The sequence below is a fragment of the Capricornis sumatraensis genome, chromosome 5 (genome assembly GCF_032405125.1).
Source record: "Capricornis sumatraensis isolate serow.1 chromosome 5, serow.2, whole genome shotgun sequence".
Lineage (NCBI taxonomy): Eukaryota > Metazoa > Chordata > Mammalia > Artiodactyla > Bovidae > Capricornis > Capricornis sumatraensis.
In genome coordinates, this window is record NC_091073.1 from 33,561,778 (window position 1) to 33,588,711 (window position 26,934).

General features: G+C 36.8%; 1 protein-coding gene across 1 annotated transcript; it reads right to left on the reverse strand.

Moving 5' to 3' along the window:
- Nucleotides 1–26,275, reverse strand: MACC1 (MET transcriptional regulator MACC1). Its single transcript, XM_068973492.1, has 4 exons — nt 26,161–26,275; nt 22,646–24,690; nt 18,796–18,984; nt 1–213 (listed from the first exon to the last, which is right to left on the reverse strand). The coding sequence occupies exons 1-4, from the start codon at nt 26,273–26,275 to the stop codon at nt 1–3; spliced, it is 2,562 nt and encodes an 853-aa protein (XP_068829593.1).
- Between the last annotated feature and the right edge of the window lie 659 nt (nt 26,276–26,934).

Sequence of the window (26,934 nt, forward strand, 5' to 3'; positions counted from 1 at the left end):
CTATACTTCCTCACAAGTGGAGAATGCAGTTGCTCTCAAGACCTCTAAAGAATTTACTAGTATTAAAGCTCCAGTTAAGTCTCGCCACTGTTTGGTCACAGGGTTTTTCATTCTGTCCAAAGCTGATTGTAGGTCTTGTAACACATCTCTGTAGCTGTTTCCATAGTGAGCACTCCAAGTATAAAGAAAATCATAGGCAGGTTTCCACATCATCTATAAAGAAAAAAAATTAGACTAGTTTGTAAATAAGTCAGAGAGGAAAATAGATGCTTTAAAAAGGGGTTAAAAAGGTTCTTAAAATTTGAAAACAGAATACTAATTATTATATATATATATATATATATATATATATATATATATATATATATACACACACATATTTACACACACTTATTTAACGTCACAGATGATGCTCAGTCGCACAGTCAGGTCCAACTCTTTGTGACCCCATGGACTATAGCCTGCAAGGCTACTCTGTCCCTGGAATTTTCCAGGCAAGAATATTGGAGCGGGCTGCCATTTCCTCATCCAGGGGATTTTCCCAACCCAGGGATCAAACCCATGTTTACTGTATCTCCTGCATTGGCAGATGGGTTCCTTACCACTAGTACCACCTGGCAAGCCCAGTATCACAGAAAATATGTTTTAATAACTATCACTCCTGTTATATCCCTGTGTTTCTAAAACTCTAGATTTTAAAAACAGTGACCATAATAGGGCCTTTTTTTCTAGATTCATCTAAATACTGCTCATTTTCTTCATGTGAATTCCTTGTGCAATTCTTTTATTATAACAAATATTACTGATAAACTTTTCACTCTCTGACACAATTTTAAGGTTTAAGTCCTAACTCTTTTATTGTTATATATGTATCTGTGGTGATCTTTACCACACCATATATAACAAGAAGGAGCTAAACAGTATATCTAATGCTTTAAGTCACTGTATTTGAGCAAGTCTCAGTTCAGTTCAGTCACTCAGTCATGCCCAACTCTTAGCAACCCCATGGACTGCAGCACGCCAGGCCTCCCTGTCCATCACCAACTCCTGGAGCTTATTCAAACTCATGTCCATAGAGTCGGTGACACCATCCAACCATCTCATCCTCTGTCGTCCCCTTCTCCTCCTGCCTTCAAACTCTCTCAGCATCAGGGTCTTTTCCAAAGAGTCAGTTCTTTGCATCAGGTGGCCAAAGTATTGGTGCTTCAGCTTCAGCATCAGTCCTTCCAATGAATACTCAGGACTGATTTCCTCTAGGATAGACTGGTTGGATCTCCTTGCAGTCCAAGGGACTCTCAAGAGTATTCTCCAACACCACAGTTCAAAAGCATCAATTCTTCAGTGCTCAGCTTTCTTTAGAGTCCAACTCTTACATCCATACACGACTATTGGAGAAATCATAGTTTTGAGTAGACATACCTTTGTTGACAAAGTAATGCCTCTGCTTTTTAATAGGCTGTCTATGTTGATCATAGCTTTTCTTCCAAGGAGCAAGCATCTTTTAATTTCATTGCTGCAGTCACCATCTGCAGTGATTTTGGAGCCCCCCAAAATAAATTCTCTCACTGTTTCCATTGTTTCCCCATCTATTTTTCATGAGCAAGTCTATAAATAAGTAAAAATGTAGCTTCATGATCAAGTCAAAAGGAACACAGAAATATACTTCTCTACTTAAAAAATAATTTAATGATATATTTTAATAACCAAAAGAAGAATAGATATTCAATACTTCATTGCGCTTTCTCTAAAGCACCTACCCATACCAATGATCTCATTGTTTCCATAGAAATAAATGTAAGTCAAAGAGGAACCTCACAAAAGAGGGTGTATATAATGGTAACCAAGGCAACCAGCCTCAGAGAGAATAGAGACAAAGGCTGACCAAATAAGACAAACTGTAGAAAACACACACAGACACATAGCCAGGTTAAAATACATTTTTTCTAGGATGATAACAAAATGAACCCTGTACTTGTAATCAGAATATTTGGAATATAAACTTTGTTACTTGCTACTTTCTGGGTTCGCTAAACTAATTCATTTGTGATTTTATCACTTGCAAAGTGCAGGAACACAGACTGTGAGTGACATATTATGCAGAGCTGCCCCTTTAAAATAGAGCCTCCATTAATAGTAATATCACGCGAAGCAGGGCCTTGAGATCTAATTGTCACCCTTCACTGATATCGCCATATACTCTACATTGAAGCTAACAGAATGAAAGACCTAAATAAGGAGTTCTGCTATGTTTCATTTCAATCTATATATTAATGAAAGAGTAGGCATCAATACCAAAGTATAATTTTATGTTATTTATTCAACTGGCATTCCTGGGAAGCCATGAACACCTGTATTTTCACCTCTCCAGGCAAAGCTTGATTCTTCAGGATACTGAATGGAAAAAAATTATCAGTTAAACCATATTGATGTGGTCTTGATGCAGCAACAGAAATCACACCATATCTCTGTATGTAAGATTTATCCTCACCAAGCACTGTATCTTCCATCACAGTAAACTGTGAATGAGGTGTTCTCTCATCTACTTTCCTGAACACTCACACTGAAACCAAACTTCCCAAAGTGTAGGTTCCACCAATACTCTGCCATGCAAAATGAGTTGAGGCACAGTAATAGAGCCTTACTGTCAGATTCAGTCTTGCCTATCACTGCTAAGATGCACAGAAACACTAACTGAATAGTTTATTCTGTAGCGGGTATATCTCAGTTCAGTTCTGTTCAGTCGCTCAGTCATGTCCAACTCTTCGTGACCCCATGGACTGCAGCACGCCAGGCCTCCCTGTCCATCACCAACTCCCGGAGCTTATTCAAACCCATGTCCTTTGCATTGGTGATGTCATCCAACTGTCTCATCCTCTGTTGTCCCCTTCTCCTCCTGCCTTCAATCTTTCCCAGCATCAGGGTCTTTTCAAATGAGTCAGTTCTTTGCATCAGGTGGCCAAAGTATTGGAATTTCAGCTTTAGCATCAGTCCTTCCAATGAATATTCAGGGCTGATTTCCTTTAGGATGGACAGGTTGGATCTCCTTGCAGTCCAAGGGACTCTCAGGAGTCTTTTCCAGCACCACAGGTCAAAAGCATCAATTCTTCAGCGCTCAACTTTCTTTACAGTCCAACTCTCACATCCATATATGACTACTGGAAAAACTATAGCTTTAAATAGATAGACCTTTGTTGGTCAAGTAATGTCTCTGCTTTTTAATATGCTGTGTAGGTTGATCATAGCTTTTCTTCCAAGGAGCAAGCATCTTTTAATTTCATGGCTGCAGTCACCACCTGCAGTGATTTTGGAGCCCCCAAAATTAAAGTCTCTCACTGTTTCCATTGTTTCCCCATCTATTTCCCATGAAGTGATGGGACCAGATGCCATGATCTTCATTTTCTAAATGTTGAATTTTAAGCCAACTTTTTCACTCTCCTCTTTCACTTTCAACAAGAGGCTCTTTTGTTCTTCTCTACTTTCTGCCTAAGGGTGGTGTCATCTGTGTATCTGAGGTATTGGTACTTCTTCTGGCAATCTTGATTCCAGCTTGTGCTTCATCCAGCCCAGCATTTCTCATGACGTACTCTGCATATAAGTTAAATAAGCAGGATGACAATATACAGCCTTGACGTACTCCTTTTCCTATTTGGAACCAGTCTGTTGTTCCATGTCCAGTTCTAACTGTTGCTTCCTGACCTACATACTGATTTCTCAAGAGGCAGGTCAGGTGGTCTGGTATTCCCATCTCTTTAAGAATGTGTTGTGATGCACACAGTCAAAGGCTTTGGCATAGTCAATAAAGCAGAAGTAGATGTTTTTCTGGAACTCTTGCTTTTACAATGATCCAGCGTATTTGGCAATTTGATCTCTGGTTCCTCTGCCTTTTCTAAATCCATATCTAAATCTATATCCTATACCTCTGTAAAAGCTTTAAACTTGTAATCTATGTTGAATTCATTTAAAATTCCCTGATGTTCAACTAACTGGTACATTATTTTTCAACTTTTTATATATTGTTTAAAATGCTAATGTTTATAGCTAAAGACATCTAAGACTTTATTTTAAGCCCCCCAGTGACTGAGTCTGATGAAAAGATGTGTTTGATGATACGATAAACAGCAACTGAGAGCATTTCAGTACCGAGATAATGACACGGTATCACAGAGAACAGATGTCTCTTAAGGACAGCGAATGGGTAATTTTCAGGTTGTGCACTACGATGCAGATTCAAAGTATATACCTTCACTAACTTTCTTGAGTAGAAAAGCTCTGTGTCAAGTATCTTGTCACAGTACAGCAGATTGTTATGTACGGAAAACACCTGAGGCATACTCAGTCACAAAGCAGCTCCTTGGTGCTGTCAGAAGCAGGTAATACACCAAGGTGATATGGGAATTAGAAAGTACAGATTCAGAAATCCAGTGGTATATCTACCCACTTACTAAGGCAGCTGCTGCTGCTAAATCACTTCAGTTGTGTCCAAATCTGTGCGACCTCATAGACGGCAGCCCACCAGGCTGCCCCGTCCCTGGGATTCTCCAGGCGAGAACACTGGAGTGGGTTGCCATTTCCTTCTCCAATGCATGAAAGTGAAAAGTGAAAGTGAAGTCGCTCAGTCATGTTTGACTCTTAGCGACCCCAGGGACTGAAGCCTACCAGGCTCCTCCAACCATGGGATTTTCCAGGCAAGAGTACGGGAGTGGGGTGCCAAAGGCAGAGGGCCATATAATCCCTTCAAGTTTGGTAATTTGTACTGATAGCATAACAGTATCACCAGTTTTTGCAATTCAGAGGAATGTGGATAGATTGCTGAGTCCCAGATCCTAATTAGGACCTCTGAAGTGGGAAATGACTTCCCAGGAGTCTCCTGTATTTGTCAGAAATACAAGGAGACATATTGCCCCTACACTCATTAGAAATCCCCTGGAGTCTAAACTATAAGCTACCTAGAAATAGGTATAGTGGTTTTGAACTATAAACACATGGTAAACTTCATGATTTGTACTAAAACATGAGCACATTTTGCATCCTGTTTTCGCTCCTATTTGCTGCGAACTAAACCTGGATATTCCTTCGGTGGAAAATTTGTTCTGCTATATATAATATCATTGGTGGCTCTCAATACAGATGACAGAGAAATACCACTGTGGTACACATTCAATGAAAATGTTTGAAATACATTGTTGTTAGTTGTTTCACTTTTTAAATCAAAATTATTGAGCAACTGCTACAAGGAAAAGGAATAAAATGAATATAGCAGAGCTCTTGTTTTTGGAAGTTTTATAGCATGGAAGGGAGATTGATTCTTGTGGAAACACTGGCCCAATGTATGAACAGACAAGATTTGGTAGTAAATAATAATTTAGAAAAATTCAAAACTACTTGCAGATTGTAATTCAATGTAAGACAAAAAAAAAAAAAATGGCAGTTCCATCAACTGAGAAGCACTATGCTGTAATCAAAGATGAGAATTGATTTCAGAATCCTGGGTTCATATCCAATTTCCTTTTTCTTTTGGAGCGTTCTTGCTTGGAGAATCCCATGAAGAGAGGAGCCTGATGGGTACAGTCTATAGGGTCTCAAAGAACATGACATGACTAAAGCAACTTAGCACCGTATGTCAAGACATGGGATAGTTACAGTAAACTTATCAAATTATCAGAGCTTTTAATTTTTATTCTATAAAACAGTGATAATAATCTCTATGTCTGTGTCCAAAACACCTCATGAAGTGTCTGGCATATAGGATGCATTTAATACTTTTCAATAGGATATGATTTTACTTTTTGGTGAGGGAAAGATAGGCAGTAGGGTTTCAGCCTTACTAAGTTTGAAGTAAACCAGGGGCTATCTGTTATCCCCAATAAGAAACTGAAATAGAGAGACGACCTCTAGGGAGCAGGAAAGGGTTTAGCATAACTCATGCTAAAGTGATGGTGAAAAGAATGAGAGTAGAGGAAAATGCCAAGGAGGAAAATAAAGGTGTAAAAAGTTTAAGCCATAATGAAGTCTACAATTGGGGACCACAATTAAGAAACAGAAGCAATAAAAGGGTGGAGAAAAGCTGGTGTTAGAGTAATAGAAAAATGAAACAGATTGCTTCATGCTGCAAAAGTTAAAGACTAGATAGTATCCCCCAAAGGACATTCAATGGTTTGCTCACACAAATTTATGTTCATGCAGTTTCCCAGTTCCACGTTCAGTGACACACTGGAAGATTAAAGTCATCCATGTTGGAAGAATTTACACCAAGGACAGTGGTAAAAGCTATAAATTAGGGCTTTTCCTCCCTGGACAAACTTGTAAAACTTCTACCGGCATAGCACTCTCTCACTGAAGATGTCTCTCTTCTGTAACTTCTGCTACTTGGAACATCAAGTGATGTGGAAACATGAAAGAAAATGGAAAAAGTTCAGGATTTTGGCAATTAATAGGAATTTGGTAACCTTGGAGGAGGCAGTTTCAAGAGAGTGAAAGGCAGACTGCAGGTATAAGCAGGCGCCAAGGAACTGGAAGCCAAAGGACAAACGGGTCGCACCTGGGATTTGGAAGTTACGGGAAGAGAGACAACGCTAGAAGTGGAGGCAGTGGAAGATAGAACTGCGTTTCAAAGGAAGATAATCTGTAGAAAGTGACATTATATAACTGAAAGGAGAATTTGGTTTGAATCCTAACTTAGCCAGATGGAGAATTTAGGGCTGCTGGGGATTAAAGAGGTAGCAAATGTAACATATTCAAGGAGAAAAGTCAACTTTCTTTAGGCAGAAAAGACATAAACACAGACAAACATTAAAATAATTATGGATTGGGGCAGGTAATTAAGGGGGCAAGTATCAAGAATAATCGAGAAGGGATTAGATCAAAAGCATATGTTGTAGTTATGTACTTGATACACTGATGAGAAATATTAAATTTGAGGATCTATATTTTCCCTCAAAAAGCAAACCTCTGCCAAGCACAGTAAATATAACTTTTTCTATATTAAGATTTGCCTTAACAAAGCATGATAGAAGTCCAGCTTTCATCAATGCAATAGTCTAATCAGTTGTTTGTTGTCCTATATGGTATAGGTATATGACAATAGGGCTCAAATTCTTAAATACTTACACTTTTCTTTCTTCAGCACTTTTTATTGTTTAAAATCATTCCAATTTTCTTAGCAAGTGAATATATGTTATCATAGGCAAAGACAAAAAACATAACTTGCATACATTAATTAACTATGGCCTTTATGTCCATCACTAACTCGATGGACATGAGTTTGAGCAAGCTCCGGGAGTTGGTGATGGACAGGAAAGCCTGGCGTGCTGCAGTCCATGGGGTCACAAAGAGTCAGACACAACTGAGCGGCTGAACTAAACTGAACTGATGGACTTTATGAAATTATATCCAAATAGACATACATAGTAAGACAACAAAGGATTCTAAACTTTATAATAAATTAAAGAGAAAACAAAATTATTTGCTCTGGGAAAGTTTGAATGAATAAAATGAGTAGAATTAACAATTTTCTTTCTAGGATGATCTAAGTTAAAACCTCTAGGATGATCTAAGTTGAATCTAAAAAAATTGGAAATGAGTTGTGGACTGCCAAGAACTCTTCCAGGTTTATGTTATCTTATATCTATTCAGTGGATTAAAAATAGTTCTTCCTCTCTTGCTCAGTGCTATGATCTAAGGAAAGATATTCAGGAACTCTGCACTAATGCTCTGACTAATCAAAAGGACAACATGCTCTTGAAGGTTTGTTTTTGTTGAATTTTTCCTAATGACAAAACAATTTCCTCAGCCTTCTCATCTTTATCATAAGTATTTGACACAGAGGCATCATTCTCATCTCTTTAAGATTTTTTATGTTAACTTCATGGTGTTTATGGGTTCATCTTTGAATAGGAAGCATGAGGCTGATGAAAGCCGAGAGTTGTTAATTTCTCACCTCTGTGCTATGATCTCTTTGTATAAAGGGCAGCAGCATCAGTAAAGCATTTAACCTATGAAGTCTGAGCAGTTTCCAAATCCTCAGAATTTTTATAGTAGGAATATGTCTTTGATTTATCTTTCAGATATTAGAAGACAAATAAAAATGTAAAGGAGCAGTGAAAAAGTAATGTGTGATGCTAAAAGAAATGAAACAGGATAGAGTTTTCCAAATTTAGAGTGCTTGTTCCTAAAAGCCAATCAGATGTATTAGATAATGCAATAGATAATGAAATGCAACATGAACAAAGGCAATTCAAATTGAGCAAAGCATTCCTCATCTTATTTTAGCTCATAAAATATGAATAGTATAAAGAACGCAAGTGGTTTTAACTACCTTGAGATAATTACATTTTGCCACATTAAAGAATTAATAATCCACCTACTTTCCTCATGAAACTGTAGAAGCAATGTTTCATTTTAAGTACAATTATCTGATGTATCAAGGCAAATTTGCCTCATTAGTGATAATTATATGCGTTCTATCTTCAGTGCATCATTTACAATATCCAGGTGGTCCTTCCATCACTTGTAGTCGGTAAATACATAAATATTACTGAAGATGAGGTTGCCATTATCTTCAGAAAAGAAAGGAGGCTAACATATCAGGCATCCTTATTTCCTTAGAAAGGAGACAGCACTTGGACTTGGTTAAAATTTGACCTAAGATTCTCTTGGAAAAGTCTCTTTGGGCAGAGACAGCTGTGTTTGCTCTAGAAATAACCTCTTGAAACTTCAGGGATTAAGCATGGGCTGCCGTCTTCGGGGTCTCACAGAGTCAGACAGGACTGAAGCGACTTAGCAGCAGCAGCAGCAGCAGCAGAGGAAGACAGAAGACCCATTCCTTGCTACTACGTCAAAACAGTCTAACATCTTAGGAAAACCTAGGTAGGAAAACCTAGGTAGGAAACAAGTCCAGGTCACCTGGCTATAAATATGAGGCCATTTCACTAAAGTATTACCACAAATTTTTTCAGTATTAGATTGTTAATAAATACTAATTTAAGTCATAATTAGCTATGCTTTGGTTTTCTGAATTTTTTTGTGATCATTAATAATAAAACTTGATGGAGAAAAATCTAAATTCTAATACAAATATTAGTGTTTATAAATACATTTTAAAATATCTTTGTAATATTTAACCTAATATGACTATTACTTCTATCTGATTTTTAGTGTGCTAATCAGACACATTGTTGTTGTTGTTTAGTCGCTCAGTTGTATCCAACTCTTTGTGACCCCATGGACTGTAGCCCTCCAGGCTCATCTGTCTGTGGAATTTCCCAGGCAGGAATACTGGAGTGAGTTGCCATCTCTTATACCAAGGGATCTTCTTTCCCATGGGTCAAATCCGCATCTCCTGCACTGACAGGTGGTTTCTTTACCACTGAGCCACCTGGGAACCCAATCAGATATATAATGCAGAATTAAACCACATATCACAGGAATAGTGTGTTACCCCATATATTACACTGTGATGTCTTTTTTCTTTATTCTATCATCTCAAAAAAGAAGGAGTGTATATTTTTAGAATTACAGATTATAGCACCAAGCATTATAGTACTCTACAAAATAAACCATGATAGTCTAAATGTTATGTCACTGTGCCAGATCTCTAGTACAAACAATGAACATCTGAGAAATTATTCTAAACACTTTACCACTGGTAGATAAATTTTCATATAATATTTTCTCTTTTTAAAGAAACTATTAATATATTTCTTACTGTAAAACAGCAGCAAACCATTGACATAAGCACCAAGGCTAGACCTGAGCCAGGCCCAGATACAAAACCAGGCAATACCACACTCTATAAGCAGAGTCCATACATTGCAGTGTGAACCAGAAAACCATAAGAGTACAAGGATGTTCCTTTCACTTTTTATAAGAGATATTTTCCAAAGAAAATTAAATGCTGTTAACCCAGTAAGAAAAATCTGATCAGCCAGGTTTTTTTTTTTTCCCTCTCATTTTTTCTGCGCATTACCATTTGCCAGTCTCTCAGAAGAGAAGGTTTAAAATCACTGTGGGGCTGGTGCACTGAGACGACCCAGAGGGATGGTACGGGGAGGGAGGTGGGAGGGGGGTTCAGGATGGGGAACAACACGTGTATACCTGTGGCAGATTCATGTTGATGCATGGCAAAACCAATACAATATTGTACAGTAATTAACCTCCAATTAAAATAAATAAATTTATATTAAGAAAAAATAAAATAAAATCACTGTGGTTTTTCCCTTATCTACATTCTTTCTATGGTTACTCTTGGCTATATTACTTAAAAATTATTATACTTCATTCCCTTTTTCAAAATCACGCATTGTCACACAGTTGTCACATTCACCTATTCCTCTTAGACAAAATAATAAATAACATGTATTTAGCTATTACAATGTGCAAAGCATTGTCCCAAATATTTCACGTTTCAATCCTTCAAACATCTGAAGAATAGGAGAGTATTATTTGCTTCATTTTACAAGAAAAAGTGATTCCTAAAAACAGTCAAGTAATGTGTCCAAGGTCTTAGGCTAATAGCTGGTAGAGCTGGGACAGAAATCCAGACAAGGAATTTTAACCAATGCTCTGGCAGTCATTCAAGACTCTCCAAAATATATCTATGTCCAGCCATATCTCCTCATAATTATTAAAATGACCTCTCTCCTCAAACACTCAGTGGTCTCCTCAGTGGCCTCTAGAAGTCACTGTATCCTGAGCCCTGAAATCTCCTCTAGTCCTCACCAGTTAGTAACATGTTACCTATCCTTCAGGACTAAGATATGCCCTCTGAAAGCTCCTGATTCTTTGATTTTCTTTTATTTAGTTAACTCTGAAAAGAAGTTATCATCAGCAGAGCACAGTGAATAGAACTGTGTGTAAAACAAACCTAGATTTAAATCCTACTTCTGTCACTTATCTGCCACGTAATTCTGGATAGCTAACACAAATGTATTCACTCAGTTTGCATATCTGCAAAAAGAAAATGGTTTCATATTTGCCTTGAAAAGTTTGTTGAAGTAAAGGAGACATTGTAAAGAAAACGCTAATAATGATTGGATGACACACAGTAAACATATAACAACTATTATTCTCATTATTATTTATATTCACTTATTTTAGCATCTAATCATATACGTCTTTGAAATATAACAATGCAAATATTAACAGTTTATCCCAATTCCCACGCCAAATGAAATGTGACTTCAGAGAGAAAAAAATCATATCTTTCATTCTGTGTTTGTTGTAGTTCCTATGTTCCAATGCTGAGAACTGATAATCACAGAAAACATGTGAAGTGTATGGATGATTTAAATACTGAATAAGGATACAGAGGTGAGAGTCTAAAAAAGTAGGAAGAACTCCATATAGAACTTTCATTCAGCTATAAAAATAATAATAAAATTACCTGTTTAAGGATTCCTACTTTACCATTTTAAAGCTAGACCTAAAATAAAGTGCTCTGAACACTGCAGCAGCCAGTTGGAGAAGGAGGAGGGAAAAGATTGCTAGAAGGTAAGACAGAGAATTATCTTCTCACTGATTAAGTGCAGATGGCAAAACATAAATATTGCCTAGTACAACTCTCTATAAGTGAATGGATTCTGAGATGAAAAAATATTACCATTAGGAATGTTGACTTCACTGGACTTTTCTATGGGAGGATGGCCCATTTTGGTAAATCAGACAAGAGATCAGCCTCAGCAGGTTTATTGGTGCCTGTTGAGGTGGAGGTGGAGCCCAGTGGGCACTGCCAGAGGTAGTTTAAAAGGGGAAGTGAACCTTTAGTGTCCTTGGTGAATAAATGTTCATACTGAGTAAGATGGAAAGAGCACAGCCTTTATTGTTAGGCAGGGGACCAATGTGAGACAGTTGCTAAGGAAATCACTTCTGTCATAAATGGTAATAATCTCCAGAAAGTTCAATAAAGAATACCTAGTTTGGGCTGGTGAGTATCTTGACCCCTAAATCCCCAGCATTCTGCTTGTAAAATACAACTGCTTTTAAATATGGACTCATTTTTAAAATGTTTTATTGCTACCTATTTAAAAAAATATAGGCTCAGAAAAACTCAGGAAAAAATTTTACTAACATTCACAGGAAATTTTTCTTTGTATAGTGTAAATATACGCTTTTCTCAAAAGAAATACTCTGAAAAACACGTTTTGCTTATAATCATACTCTAGGTTGTGTAATTTTGCTTTTTATGTAGGAATTGTGACATCATTAGAAAAACTGAATAACTTTTCTTAAAATTTTACTTGGGGCAATGGTTAATTTAAAATTGTTGTTCTCAGACATCTCCAGAGAGAAGCTTTTTGCATCTTATAAAAGAATAAAAAGTGGCCAAAATAAAAATGTGACACTCTTTTGATAATCCATTCTTAAACTGGCTGAGGCGTTGAGACAAATTTTGATAGAATCATGACATGGCTTGAAAAAAAGAAAAAGAAATGAGCTTCTTAAATTCCCCATCCCAACCATAACTCCCAGCTCTGCCACTCAGCCACTATACTGTATTTGAATTGGCGGTCAATGTGTAGGGGTTAAAGTATAAGAACCCCAAAGTCAAAGGTCTGTGCTCCAAACTTGGTTCTGTGAGTCTCTAGTTATGCACATTTGAGCAAGTTACTTAGCCTCCCTACAGCTCAGATAACATTAGTATCCACCCCACAAGTATTTTGTTGAAAGGATTAAATAAGTTAATTTTTGAACTGTTACTGGAATAGGGACTGGCACAGAGTAAGTGCCAGATAACTGTTAGATAAAATAAAAATAGAACAAAGGAAAAAGGGAGAAGTTGAACAGCAAAAAAAAGTAAGTGAAAAGAAGCTGATTGTAGGCATTGGCACACACAGGAGGAAATTTTCTAAATGCATGTCCACTGAGGAAGTGAGATAAAGGAAATAAAAAGCAGCATGGGAACCACAAGAACTTGTTATCTCCTTGCCCCAGTTTCAATACCCTCCCTCTGCATACCCTATCCAGAACTAATAAAAGTATGTTTTGAAATCAACTGCTTAACCTGTAAATTAGTCTCATTGAAGAATCATCTCCTCCTTAAGAAAAAAATATTGTACAGTTTTTTTTCTTTTTTCAGACATGGAAACTAGCACACATTTACCCTTCACAGTACATAGTCTAAAAGGTAAAGAATCTCATAGATTATTTGGAATAGCTTGAAGCCAATATACTATGAATTAGTTTCTAAACATTTAACCATATGCACCAAAGTGATGGGGGCTTCCCGGGTAAAGAAGACAGCGGTAAAGAAGACACCTGAAATGCAGGAGCCGCAGGAGACGTGGGTTCGATCACTGGGTTGGGAAGATCCCTTGGAGGAGGGCATGGCAACCCACTCCAGTATTCTTGCCTGGAGAATCCCATGGATAGAAGAGCCTGGCAGACTACAATCCATAGAGCTGCAAAGAGTCAGACACGACTGAAGCGACTTAGCACAGCAAGCACCAAAAATTGAACAACAGGCCCTAGAAAGACACACAAAGGTTTTCCTTTCTGCTTCTGAGTATTTATCAGCCTCAGGCATAGACTTAGTCATTCGTGATTTGGGCTGTGCTAAAGTAAATAAAGGAAAAGTAGGCTGTTAGCTGGCCTCTATGAAGATTTGCAGGGAGGACAAACTGAAAACAACCACAATTTGAGAGAAGTTGGATATTTAACAAAATTCCTTGATAAAGAACTCTATGTAAAATCTTTTTAAAATCAGAGCTTAGTGAGAAAAAAAAACAAGCCCTGATTTCAACTGGACAACTTTTTTTGGAAATATATATATATATAATAACTGTTTTAGGTTCACAGCAAAATTGAGAGGAAGATGCAAAGATTTCCCATTTATCTCCAGCCTCCACACATGCATAGCCTTCCCCATTATCAACATCCTTCACCACAGTGGTATATTGGATACAACTGATGAATTTACACTGATACATCATAATCACTCAAAGTCCATAGTGTAGGGTTAACACCTAGCTTTGTACATTCAATTGGTCTGGACAAATATAAAATGATATGTATTCATCACTATGGTAAAAATCCTTTGTATTCTGCCTATTTATTCCTCTCTTTCAAACTCTGGCAACCTCTGATCTGTCTCCATAGTTTTAACTTTTCCAGAACATCATATGTTTGGAATCGTACAGTATGTAGCGTTTTCAGATTGGGTTCTTTTCTTTAGTAACGTTATTTGAAGGATCTTCCATGTCTTTTCATAGCTTGATAACTCATTTTTTTATGTGCTGAACAAAACTTCATTGTCATGTAATATTCTATTATACCACGGTGTACTTATCCATTCACATTCACCTACTGAAGGACATCTTGGTTACTTCCAGGTTTTACTAATTATGAATACAGAAGCTTTAACATTCATGTACAGGGTTTTGTGTGGACAAAAGTTTTCAATGCTTTTGAGTAAACACCAAGGAGCATGACTGATGGATCATATACCAAGAGTATGTTTCATTTGCCAGAAACAGCCAAGACACTCCAAAGTGACTGTGTATTTCCACGAGCAATGAATGAGGGTTCCTGTTACTCATATTCTCAATAGCATTTGCTGTGGTCAGTGTTCTGGATTTTGGCTACTCTGATAGGTGTGTGAGTGTGTGCTTGTGCTCAGTTGTATCCGACTCTTTGAGACCCCATGGACTGTAGTCTGCAGACACACACTGCACACACAGGTGACATAGTTACTTCAAAGTAAGAAAATGTTCTCAAGACATTAATACCCAGTTCTATGCTCAAAAAGGAAGCAGAGAATATAGATTATGCCTACTGTCGAGTCATTATCTAACTAGAGAGACAATTTTTCCTTAACTGAAGTATCTTGAAAATGTTTGCACTCATGTGAAACAGAGATACAGGCCATTTTATATGTGCTCATCACTGGAATATTTTTATTTCAGTTCAGTTCAGTTAAGTTGCTCATTTGCAACCCCATGAACTGGAGCATGTCAGGATTCCCTGTCCATCACCAACTCCCGGAGCTTCTCAAACTCATGTCCTTCGAGGCAGTGATGCCATCCAAGCATTCATCATATGTCGTCCCCTTCTCCTCCTGCCTTCAGTCTTGCCCAGCATCAAGGTCTTTTCCAATAAGTCAGTTCGCATCAGGTGGCCAAAGTATTGGAGCTTTATCTTCAGTATCAGTCCTTCCAATGAATTAGTTCAGTTCAGTCGCTCAGTCGTGTCCAATTCTTTGCGACCCCATGAATCGCAGCACGCCAGGCCTCCCTGTCCATCACCATCTCCTGGAGTTCACTCAGACTCACGTCCATCGAGTCAGTGATGCCATCCAGCCATCTCATCCTCGGTCATCCCCTTCTCCTCCTGCCCCCAGTCCCTCCCAGCATCAGGGTCTTTTCCAATGAGTCAACTCTTCACATGAGGTGGCCAAAGTACTGGAGTTTCAGCCTTGGCATCATTCCTTCCAAAGAAATCCCAGGGTTGATCTCCTTCAGAATGGACTGGTTGGATCTCCTTGCAGTCCAAGGGACTCTCAAGAGTCTTCTCCAACACCACAGTTCTAAAGCATCAATTCTTCGGCACTCAGCCTTCTTCACAGTCCAACTCTCATATCCATACATGACCACAGGAAAAACCATAGCCTTGACTAGACGGACCTTAGTCAGCAAAGTAATGTCTCTGCTTTTTAATATACTATCTAGGTTGGTCATAACTTTTCTTCCAAGGAGTAAGCGTCTTTTAATTTCATGGCTGCAGTCACCATCTGCAGTGATTTTGGAGCCCCCCAAAATAAAGTCTGCCAATGTTTCCACTGTTTCCCCATCTATTTCCCATGAAGTGATGGGACCGGATGCCATGATCTTCATTTTCTGAATATTCAGGACTAATTTCCTTTAGGATGGACTGGTTTCATCTTCTTGTGTCCAGGGGACTTTCAAGAGTCTTCTCCAATACCACAGTTCAAAAGCATCAATTTTTCAGTGCTCAGCTTTCTCTATGGTCCAAACCTCACATCCATATATGATTACTGGAAAAACCATAGCTTTGACTAGATGGACCTTTGTTAGCAAAGTAATGTCTCTACTTTCAATACGCTGTCTAGGTTTCTCATAGTGTTTCTCCAAGGAGCAAGTGTCTTTAATTTCATGGCTGTAGTCACCATCTGAAGTGACTTTGGAGCCCAAGAAAACAAAGTCTGTCAGTGTTTCCATTGTTTCCCCATGTATTTGCCATGAAGTGATCAGACTGCCATGGCCTTCATTTTTTGAATGTTGAGTTTTAAGGTACCTTTTTCACTCTCCTCTTTCACTTTCATAAAGAGGCTCTTTAGTTCTTCTTGGCTTTCTGCCATAAGGGTGGCTTCATGTGCGTATCTGAGATTTTTTTATATTTCTCCCAGCAATCTTGATTCCAGCTTGTGCTTCATCCAGCTTGGCATTTTACATGATGCACTCTGCACCCTGTTAAATAAGCAGAGTGATAATATACAGCCTTGATGTACTTCTTTCCCAATTTGGAACCAGTCCATTGTTCCATGTCCAATTCTAACTGTTGCTTCTTAACTTGCATACAGATTTTCCAGGAGGCAGGTCAGGTAGTCTGGCATTCCCATCTCTTTAAGAATTTTCCACAGTCTGTTGTGACCCACACAAAGGCTTTAATGGTGTCAATGAAGCAGAAGTAGATGTTTTTCTGGAATTCTCTTGCTTTTCTGCGATCCAAAGGACGTTAACAATTTGATCTCTGGTTCCTCTGCCTTTTCTAAATCCAGTTTGAACATCTGGAAGTTCTAGGTTCATGTACTGTTGAAGACTAGATCGGAGAATTTTGAGCATTACTTTACTAGCATGTGAGATGAGTAGAATTGTACAGTAGTTTGAACACTCTTTGGCATTGCCTTTCTTTGGGATTGGAATGAAAGCTGACCTTTTCCAGTCCTGCGGCCACTTGTGAGTTTTCCAAATTTGCTGGCATATTGAGTGCAGCAATTTAACAGCATTATTTTCTAGGATTTGAAATAGTTCAGCTGGAATTCCATCACCTCCTCTAGCTTTGTTCATAGTGATGCTTCCTATGATCCACTTGACCTCATAATCCAGGTGGTCTGGCACTAGGTCAGTTATCACACCATCATGGTTATCTGGGTCATTAAGATCTTTTTTGTATAGTTCTTCTGTGTATTCTTCCCACCTCTTAATCTCTTGTGCTTCTGTTAGGTTCATACTGTTTCTGTCTTTTATTGTGCCCATCTTTGCATGAAATGTTCCCTTGGTGTTTCTAATTTTTTTTTGTATTTCTAAATGTTTTGTTCTCTTGGTATTTCAAATTTCTAGTCTTTCCCATTCTGTTGTTTTCCTCTATTTCTTTGTATTTATCACTTAGGAAGGCTCTTTTGTCTCTCCTTGCTATTCTTTGGAATTCTGCATTCAGATGGATATATCTTTACTTTTCTCCTTGCCTTTTGCTTCTCTTTTTTTCTCAGCTCCTTAGACAACCATTTTGCCTTTTTGCATTTCTTTTTCTTGGGGATGGTTTTGATCACAGCCTCCTGTACAGTGTTACAGTGTTCTTCAGGCACTCTTTCTATCAGATCTAATCCCTTTAATCTATTTGTCACTTCTACTGTATAATCATAAGAGATTTGATTTAGTCAATAAAAAAAGACTCATATGTCTTTATGGTAAATAGAGAAAATATTTATATAACTTACACTGAATAGTATACTTTATTTTAATATTAATAAATTTTTTGCATTTTACATATTTGCTTTGTTTTACATGCTGTGAGAAAGGGAATATTTCCTGCCATACCAGCAAACAAGGATTACAGTCATGAGTGATTCCAGCCCTTCAAATGTGAATTCCTGAGTCCTAAGGGTACCCAGGAAGAGTACCTGAGCTCTCTGGCCCATTGAGCCACAATCACTCCCTACAGTGAGCATGCAGGAATTCAGGAAGTGAAAAATGCAGGATGCTGGGCCCAGATGGCTGAGATGCATATTAAAGGAATGATTTCAGTAAGCCCAGACTCTTGTATTTTCCCATACACAGAAAAGTGCTACATTGCTTAACTTGAGATATCTGGTTTTCTGTAATTTACCAAATACTTTTGATGTTCAGACTGCCTGCCCTTTGTTGCAAACTTCTATGTGACTTGACTCTTCCCCCCACTTCCTCAGAGCAGTTCTTTCAGGGCTGCTCAAGATGCTGCCTCCCAGGCTTAACTCCGCAAAATTTCCAAATAAAACATAACTCTCATCTTTTAGTTTGTGACTATATTTTAAGTTGACATCTGTCATTCTGTATTTGATGTCTATAGTTACTGTATGCAAAATTGTGAAGGAGATAGATAACGCACACAGATATCTCTAGCTATTGTTACCAACGACCTCACACCATTTACTCTCTTAAATTTTTTTGTCACCAAACATTATTTACCACCAAAGACTAATTCTATTTTTGAAGCTGATAAATACTTACTATTGTGTCCCTTTTCCTTGTCCTGACTGGGTCCCAACTCCTTCAAAGTTTATCTTTTCTCCGCCTCAAGTTCTTATAGCCCTTCATAACAACTGTCTATCTTATTTGGTCAATTTATTTGATAAAAGGCCATATGCAGTCCAGTAGGAAAAACATCAATATATCTTAAAGGTTCTTAATACCATTAAAGAGTGACGTGTATATTTCAGATAACATCAATGGTTATAGATTCAGTGATTTCAGTGAGTGGATCCTTTAGGACACTCTGTCAATCAGTTAGTATATGCAGTGGACTCTTGACTGCATTTGATTTACTTTGTCTGCAGTTTTTTACTACTTAGATGAACAGAAATCTTACCTCTACAGCCACATCTCCAGATTTTCCTTGGTGAGGAATTTCATATGCCTCCATTTGTCGCTTTGTGAGTCGCACTAACTTTTCAGCTAGTTCCCTCCAGCCTTTCCCAAGCTTGACAGCTGAAGTCAGAATAGCAGCCTCCTGGACAAGATGCACTACTAATCCTTGGCAATCAATCTTCAGCAGAGCCTGCAGCAACAACTACATGTCATAACTTAAAGCAACTAATTTGAACTTTTATCTAGAAATTAAATTTGTTATTACATATTCTAGAAACTGGCATCCTTTTTTTCACCACACATATATATTTGAGTTTTCTAAAATTCAAAGAGTTGATTTACTTTTAAGCGAATCCAACAAGCAAAGTACAGAGGATACAAACTAGACCAGAATTAAGGGGAGTTTCAGGACTAACTTGGTAGCTAATTATAGGGCCTTAAGTAAACCACTTAACTAAAATGTCTCTTAATATCCTTAATTACCAAAGGAGGAAGTTGAATTAACCACTTCCAAAGATACCCTGAGGTTTTAGCAGTTAATAATTTATTAACCCATGATTATTCACTATACAAACAGTAATTACTTTCCTTCCAGAGGACTGGCTATAGGATTTCTAGAGTGAGCACACAGCTGTTGGTAAACATTATTTAATTTTTTAATCAAAATATGATTTAAAACTCCCCAGAATTATATGTATTGCATAAAAATGAGAAACTTGGACAACCTTCAACAAAGCTATTGCTATTAATAACTTAAAAAATTAACTCTCTCCCTTTACCATCAATGTGCTGCTGCTGCTAAGTCGCTTCAGTCGTGTCCGACTCTGTGCGACCCCACAGACAGCAGTCCACTAAGCTCCCCTGTCCCTGGGATTTTCCAGGCAAGAGTACTGGAGTGGGTTGCCATTGCCTTCTCCGTACCATCAATGTAGTTAATGCTAAATTTAAATCACAAGGTATCAAATATAAAACACTTGGGTTTCAACAATGCAAAAAAGAAAAAATTCAGACTTTTTTTTTCTTCCTTAATTAAGCATTGAGCTTTGTCAGTCACCATGCATGTTTCAAACAAGTCTACGAGTTTCTCTTTTGTCTTGAATATATTTTTAAAGTACAAGAGATTTGTCTATATTTCTTTTCTGTTCAAATAAAAATGTTCAGTAGTCCTTCATCATTTAATGGCACTTAAAAGCTTTATCTATCATTATGAAACAATAAGTAAAAATGACTGACTAAGTGAAGCAACTATTAAAGTCCAAGGAATGTTCATTCTTATGGATGCATTAGGAGAACTACCCATGGTCTCTATACATGGACTACATTTATCCGTAAATTTATGGAGAGGAGTTGTGACCTCAGGGAGTAGCAGTGCTGAGACAGCAGGCCCCTGAGGTGCTTTTAGTAAACTGTGGAGTGGGTTTAGTTTATCCCAGTTCCTTGTTTTAAGGAAAATAAATTTGCACTTAAAGTTATAAAACCTAAGCTTAAAATCCAACTTCACAAAGAATAGGAATTTAGATAAATTACAAAATGTCTCTATTTAATGACTTTTAAAGTGGATATTATAGTAATACTACCCCGTCTAACCCCTTAAAATCATTATGAAAGTTGAATCAGATGCTGAAGTGCTTAGAGTGTCAAATTCCAAAATATATAAAGACAGTCTTAATGTCTAGATATGATTGAGGAGATTGTAACCCACAATCTTTATAAGTTCATTTCCAGCTACTCCAAGCTGGAATCCCAAGTATACAATCCAAGAAAAAGGTACTCCTAATTCCATTGACTGTATAGTCCATGGGGTTGTGAGAGTCGGAAGCAACTGAATGACTTTCACTTTCACTTTTCACTATACAAATAAAGTTTCAAGAGGTAGCCTCTATACCATATGCTTCATCATCTTCTGGTTAGATAACTAGGCCTTAGCTCTTTCCTTTCAGAAATTTTGAAGCCTCCACTGAGGCACAACATGAAATTGTAGGAAATACTCACTTAAACGAGCTCTCCACCAGCACTGTCTAGTTAGTCACCAAAGTGACTCAACTATCATACACTAACATAGAGTAAGTGTAACCCAGCTTAAACTTTAAGACCATTTGGTCAATATAACCTTTTCTGCCACAAACAGAAACAAGAAAGCAATTTTCAGTTCAAACTTTCATGGGTCCATGCTGAACACAAGCTATGAGAGGTCATGAGCTATTGTAAAATGTATGTGCAGCTTCAACCAGGTAGATTAGCCAATGACTGTAAATATCCTGGATTAAGTGAAAATGCATCACACCATCATAAAACCACTTATTTAATTGGATATTGGGTTTTAAAAATTCACCCTTCTCAGTATCACTGTAGAATCATAAAAACAATTGAAGAGTTATCTCTGTGTGTGTGTGTGTGTGTGTTAGTCGCTCAGTCATACCTGACTTTTTGCAACCCCATGAACTACAGCCCACCAGACTCCTCTGTCCATGGAATTCTCCAGGCAAGAATACTGGAGTGGGTTGCCATTCCCTTGTCCAGGGGATCTTCCTGACCCTGGGACTGAACCCAGAGCTCCCACACTGCAGGCAGATTCTTTACCATTTGAGCTACCCGGGAAGCCCATAAGCCCATATGTGTATATATATATATATATATGTATATATATATATATATATATATACCATATCATGTTAGCTATTGTTAACATCACAGAATAAACCCCTTGCCAAAAATTTTTTCTCCCATTTTGCACTTCGATTAAAACTTGACTCCTCTACATGAATCTGCCTCACTTTACATGAACCACTCATCTCTTATAGGGCACTTGTTTTGCAATTATAAGATATTTACTACACACCAATACACATACTTAAATATCTTTATATACCTATGTACATTGTTAAAAACTTTTTTCAGGGAAATATAGTGGTTTTATGTGTGGCTTTGGAACCAAAAAGATTTCAAATCCCATCTCTGATACTAACCAACTGGCAGATCTTGGGCAAGTTGCCCAACCTCCCAAGACTCTGTTTCCTCTATTTGAAGACAGAGATACTAACTAGACTTATCCTGTATTGCGATTAAAATGGCCAAATGAAAGAGTATGTATACAGTGCTGGGCACAGTGCCAAATATATAGAGATCCTTAGGAAAGTGGTATATATCATTATTATTATTTATACAGTCACATTTTAGCCATTTTTAGAAATATGCTCTTGATTTTTTTTAAATAAATTACTGAATATCCAAATGTAAGACAAAACAGTTCTTCATGTTTTTTATAATTCTCTGCTGAGCCTTACACTGGGGTAAATGCTATGTTGAAAAAAAACATGATTCTTAGAGTCCTACTAAAACATAAAGAAGAGAATTAGCAATATCACTTTTGGATTGTGATGCACCACATACATAAGACAAATGTTAAATTGCTAAAATTAAGGACATTGGTAGCACATCTAAAAAACACTAAAAAGTGAATCTACAGCAATGCCCAAGTTAAGTAGTTTTGTTTCAGTTTTGTCTTATTTACTTTCATGTAATTGGAACTCCTCTGATATTTTAAGAGCTATCTAAATATTTGAGAGAGGAAAAAAAGGGATCTCTTAATTGTTATGTTTTAGCACAAACAGAATCTTTAATCTTCCATTAAAGGATGATCCTTGGGGGCCTAGTTTCTGGGAAAATCACAATTGAATGTCAAATCTAAGACACTAGTTATATGATCTTGTACACAAAGCTCTGAAGTGACTTCAGTGTACTTGAGACTACTGAGAGTTTTTCAAACTACTCTCATATGTTTACTTATAAATATTGCCAAGTTAATAAAGTTCTCTACGGTAAGTAAATTCCTGTGATCAAGCAATACTCACCACAGTAAGTTCATAAAGAAACTTCCTGGTATTTCTATCTGCATGGCAATCTTCCTTTAACTTCTTTACAATATAAGCAACTTTTTCTGATTCTTTGTCTGCTTGTAGCTGATCAAAGTCTTCTAGTGCCAGATGTGAATAGCCTAGGACATAAGCTAAAACTTTCCAATTATACACTTTTTCTGATACCAAGGTCAAGACAACTGAGTAGATGTAAGTCAGTTTTTTAAGAGGCAGGGTAATTTGTTCAAGAAGATTCCGGGTTGTGAAGACAGTATCTGACGTAGACATTACTTGTTCCTTTGCAATCACCCTGATGTTTTTGCAATGTAGAAGTCCAATCTTACCTCTCAGGACTCCCACATACCATTCTTTCACTTTGGACTGTCCAATGGCTTTTACTTTACCTTCTCCAAGAAGAGCTACTGTGTCCCCTTTGAAATATTCAAGTAAGTATTCAATCTTATTTTGTCTTATCACTGTCTTCTGGGTTATTCCATAGCTGGTAAAGTTCAATTTTTTGTCTTGAAATGTAGGATATTTAACATGCACTGTTGGTAATAAAGGAGAAGATTTGCTTTCCTTCTTCTTCTGCAAATCACTTGGAAGATTTGACAGACTTTTTAGGTTCGGAGCTGGATCAGGTGAAGTTATAAAGAACTGTGTCACTGGCCTACCACTGCACGGCTCCACCTGAACACAGAAAACAAACAAGTGCATTTCTCTGGAGTCAACTAAAGAGAAGAAAAATTGTTGATGAACTACTTGACCTGATTGCAAGTGCTTTTGCTTAACTTCTTTCCTTTTTCTTTCTGCTTTTACTTCAAAATCAGGATCACATGATAAGACAGATATACTTAAATCTTGTGGCTTTTCAAGTAAGAAGGAATGCTTCCCCCAGAGCTGAAACACAACTGGAGATGTGTTGGGTTTCCCACCTTTTTTAATATCAGAGATAGTAAGCTTTCCTGGCATATAACTATGTCCACAAACTGTGAAAACAGCAGTGAAACTGGGGTGGATATATTTGGGTCCATAAATTCCAACTGAAATGGTTTTGTGGATATAATCCCAAATGGTGGCAGCTGGTGATTGAGTACCTTTAGTTTGTGTGGCAACCACTAGATACATCACTTGACTCAAGTCTACTAGCTTGACCTGGACGATGTCTTTATAAATGTAGCAGTTGTTTAATACTTTGAAAGGGCCTTCTTTATCCAGACTGTGTAAACACACTATTTCTGCCATGACTTGGCTGAAAGGATCCTTTTTCACTTCAGCCCCAATTTTCATCTCAAGCAAAATGGCTTCCATCGTGTTGAGGTTACCTAACATGATTTCCAACAGTGGGCTTATGGTGCATGAAAGATCATGGTTAAGCTTTTGTGGAGGATCTAGAAAAGCTCTTAGAGATACCTCTTGGAATTCCCCCACAGCTACATGGCCTTGGGGCACATGAACAGTGATATCTGATTCAGGTAACTGTACTGACCCTCCTTGGTGGTTTAATTTGCAAACGACTGTAGTCTCTGCAACTTGTGTTTGGGCCCATCCAGGACTCTGATTAATTGTACTCAAATCTAGGCAGGAACGGGCAAGGTGGCGCTGACTTAACCAAGCCATTTTATAAGCCTCTCGATCATTTTGAAGCCATTCTAAGTCTTGTTCTAAGATCTGGTCAAAGTTATGTATATTCTGATGGGCATGTGCTGTGTCATCCAAAATGTCCAAAAGTTCTGAAACACTTTTAGATCTTCCAGATTTTCTTGAGGAAGACTGCCTAAGCAACCGATGCACATCAAGCTCATCACCAGAGGAATCAAAAGAGTTTCCAGTTTCTATTTCTCTAAAAAAAAGAAGAGGATCTTCCTTCAAGATAGAAATATTATCTCTCTTCTGGTTATTTCTTAGCTGAGTTATATCATCCAAAAATGGGTTAGATGCAGACAGTTCATTCCAGAATGGATTTGTAGCATTGGAAGCATTATTGCCATGAAGTGTGAAATCCTCTGGCCAATCAAGAGGCAAACCTGGATCTGGACGTTCTTGTTATTTAAACCAAAATAAAGCAAAACAAAAATGAAATGGCATTCTGAGATACAACCAAGATTAAGTTTTACTATAGCTTAAAAATTGAAGAATTTTTATTTGTCTTTGATCTCCAGTCTAAGTACTAGAAAATCAATGTTAATTTCGGTCAAATTTTCATGTTGAGAGGAAAGAGAAATTGTTTGACCAGGTTATTCTGACTCTATGTAACATTATTTTATCTTAATACACTATGATTTATAAACAAAAATATTTAGAAATTTCAATAATAATCATTTAACACATATTTGTGAAAATGACCCAGACTACATACATTTATGCCATGTTTAATATGTCATTTTCATAAATGAGTACCTCTGAATAAACAGAATAATTTAGTCTATTATCCAGATTTTTCTAAATATACAGTGGTTGGTCTCATTACATCTAGATTATTTATTTAACATTCTTTCCTGATAATATTCAATATGTGAAAAATATCAAATATATCTATAAACAGCTAAAATTTTTTTAAAAAATAACAAACTAGACAAGCATGGATTCCTTAGAATATTTTCTGAAAATTTCATGTTGATAAATTTTAACAGGTTGAATTTTTTTTCATGAAAAGTGAACATTTCATGAAAATAAGCACAGAAAAAATAGACCACCATTAGATTTACTACTTGAAGGAATTCTTTGAGCTTTTTAAAGTTTAAAATGGCAAAGAACAGTCTTATTACCACCACAAAAGGGAAATACGCTGTTACTTTGGAAAGTGGATATTTTAAGAATCAGCAACACATTCAAATACTTGTATATCAACTATAATGAATTTCTATATATCTCAAAAATACTGAATATTTATGTTTAGAGCAAATTATATTTGATCACTTTTTCAATAAATATTGATAATGATTCTGTGGACTTTGTAAAATTGTGGCTGCTTTAGAGAAAATGAAAGCTAAAATAGAAAAAATGAGTTCAAGTAAGCTTTCAGACATTTTTGTTATATATAGAACTATATATTGATTGAAATTAGTTTTAAGTGTCATATATTAAAAATGTTAAGATATATTTTGAAAAACAATTGCTGCATTTCTTTTATTTTCACAATTTTCTTTAAATCCAGGACATTCAAACTCTCTTAAAACCAACATTTCCTCTGAGAATCTATTCAATTCTTTTATACTGGAATTGTTGGCCCACTGCAACCTACAGATGTCTCTTTAACCTCAAAATTCACTGTATTTACTGAATATACTGCTCATTTAATAAAGAACTTTGTCTCCTTATAATACTTATCATTACCTGTTTTATTTTGACTATTTTATTGTTCACATCTTTTTAATGATAGTGTAAGTATTTCAATGATAAAGTTGTGATTTTACAGTTCTCTTAATTGTTTGTAATACTTTTCAGAAGTAGTCCCCCAATAATTAGTCATGATGGATTAAAAAAAATTCAATAATTATAAATTGCTATACCTGTAATATCACAATTTCTTGAGGATTTTCGGGCTTCCATGTCAAACAGATTTCCTTCAGACATACTTCGTGAAATTCCTCCTGACCAAAAATGGGCTTTTTCATTGGTTAACATTATTCCATCTACAAAGTAAACAATATATAGGCATATATATGTTATATATATATATATATATGTATATTTCTTATAAGATAATATAAGCAGGTTGGCATAGAAACCAAACTCAAAGAAATCCACAGATTTAAATAGAAAACTACATATAAAAATACTCTTCATAGATCCTCTACTTCTGGTAGGATGCTTGACAGATATCCTGATACAGCTATTAATACTCCATTGAAAAACACTCAGATCCTGGATTAATAGCAACAAACAAACCTAGAAATGCATTAGGGATACTATACTATACAAAATGTAATAATGAAAAACTCAAGGATAACAAAAAGAATAGTAAGTTGAAACTCCACTAAATAGGCATGTCTTGTTTGATGACTAAAAAACTAAAAAAATCATTTAACTAGATATCCTCTCCAAATCCTCCTATAAATTCAATGCAGTTCCAGAAAAATCACATATTACATACATGTTTGTAACTTAGGCTGTTTTGAAAATTATGAAGAAAAGCAAAGAACTATTCAAGACAATCCAGAAGGACATAATAGAAGTGATATGTGATACCAGATATCATAATTTATTAGAAATAAGTGCTAAGTAAGACAATGTGGATTGGAATAGAAATATACTAAGGACACACAATATCCCCAGAAGTAGTA

Excerpts from the sequence above, each read along its gene's own strand:
- MACC1 (XM_068973492.1), bottom strand. The coding sequence starts at position 26,275 with ATGTTAACCAATGAAAAAGCCCATTTTTGGTCAGGAGGAATTTCACGA. Across the intron at positions 18,985-22,645 it reads TTCTTTATGAACTTACTGTG|GCTCTGCTGAAGATTGATTG; the intron begins GTGAGTATTGCT and ends TTGTTGCTGCAG. Across the intron at positions 214-18,795 it reads CTGGAGATGTGGCTGTAGAG|ATGATGTGGAAACCTGCCTA; the intron begins GTAAGATTTCTG and ends TTTTCTTTATAG.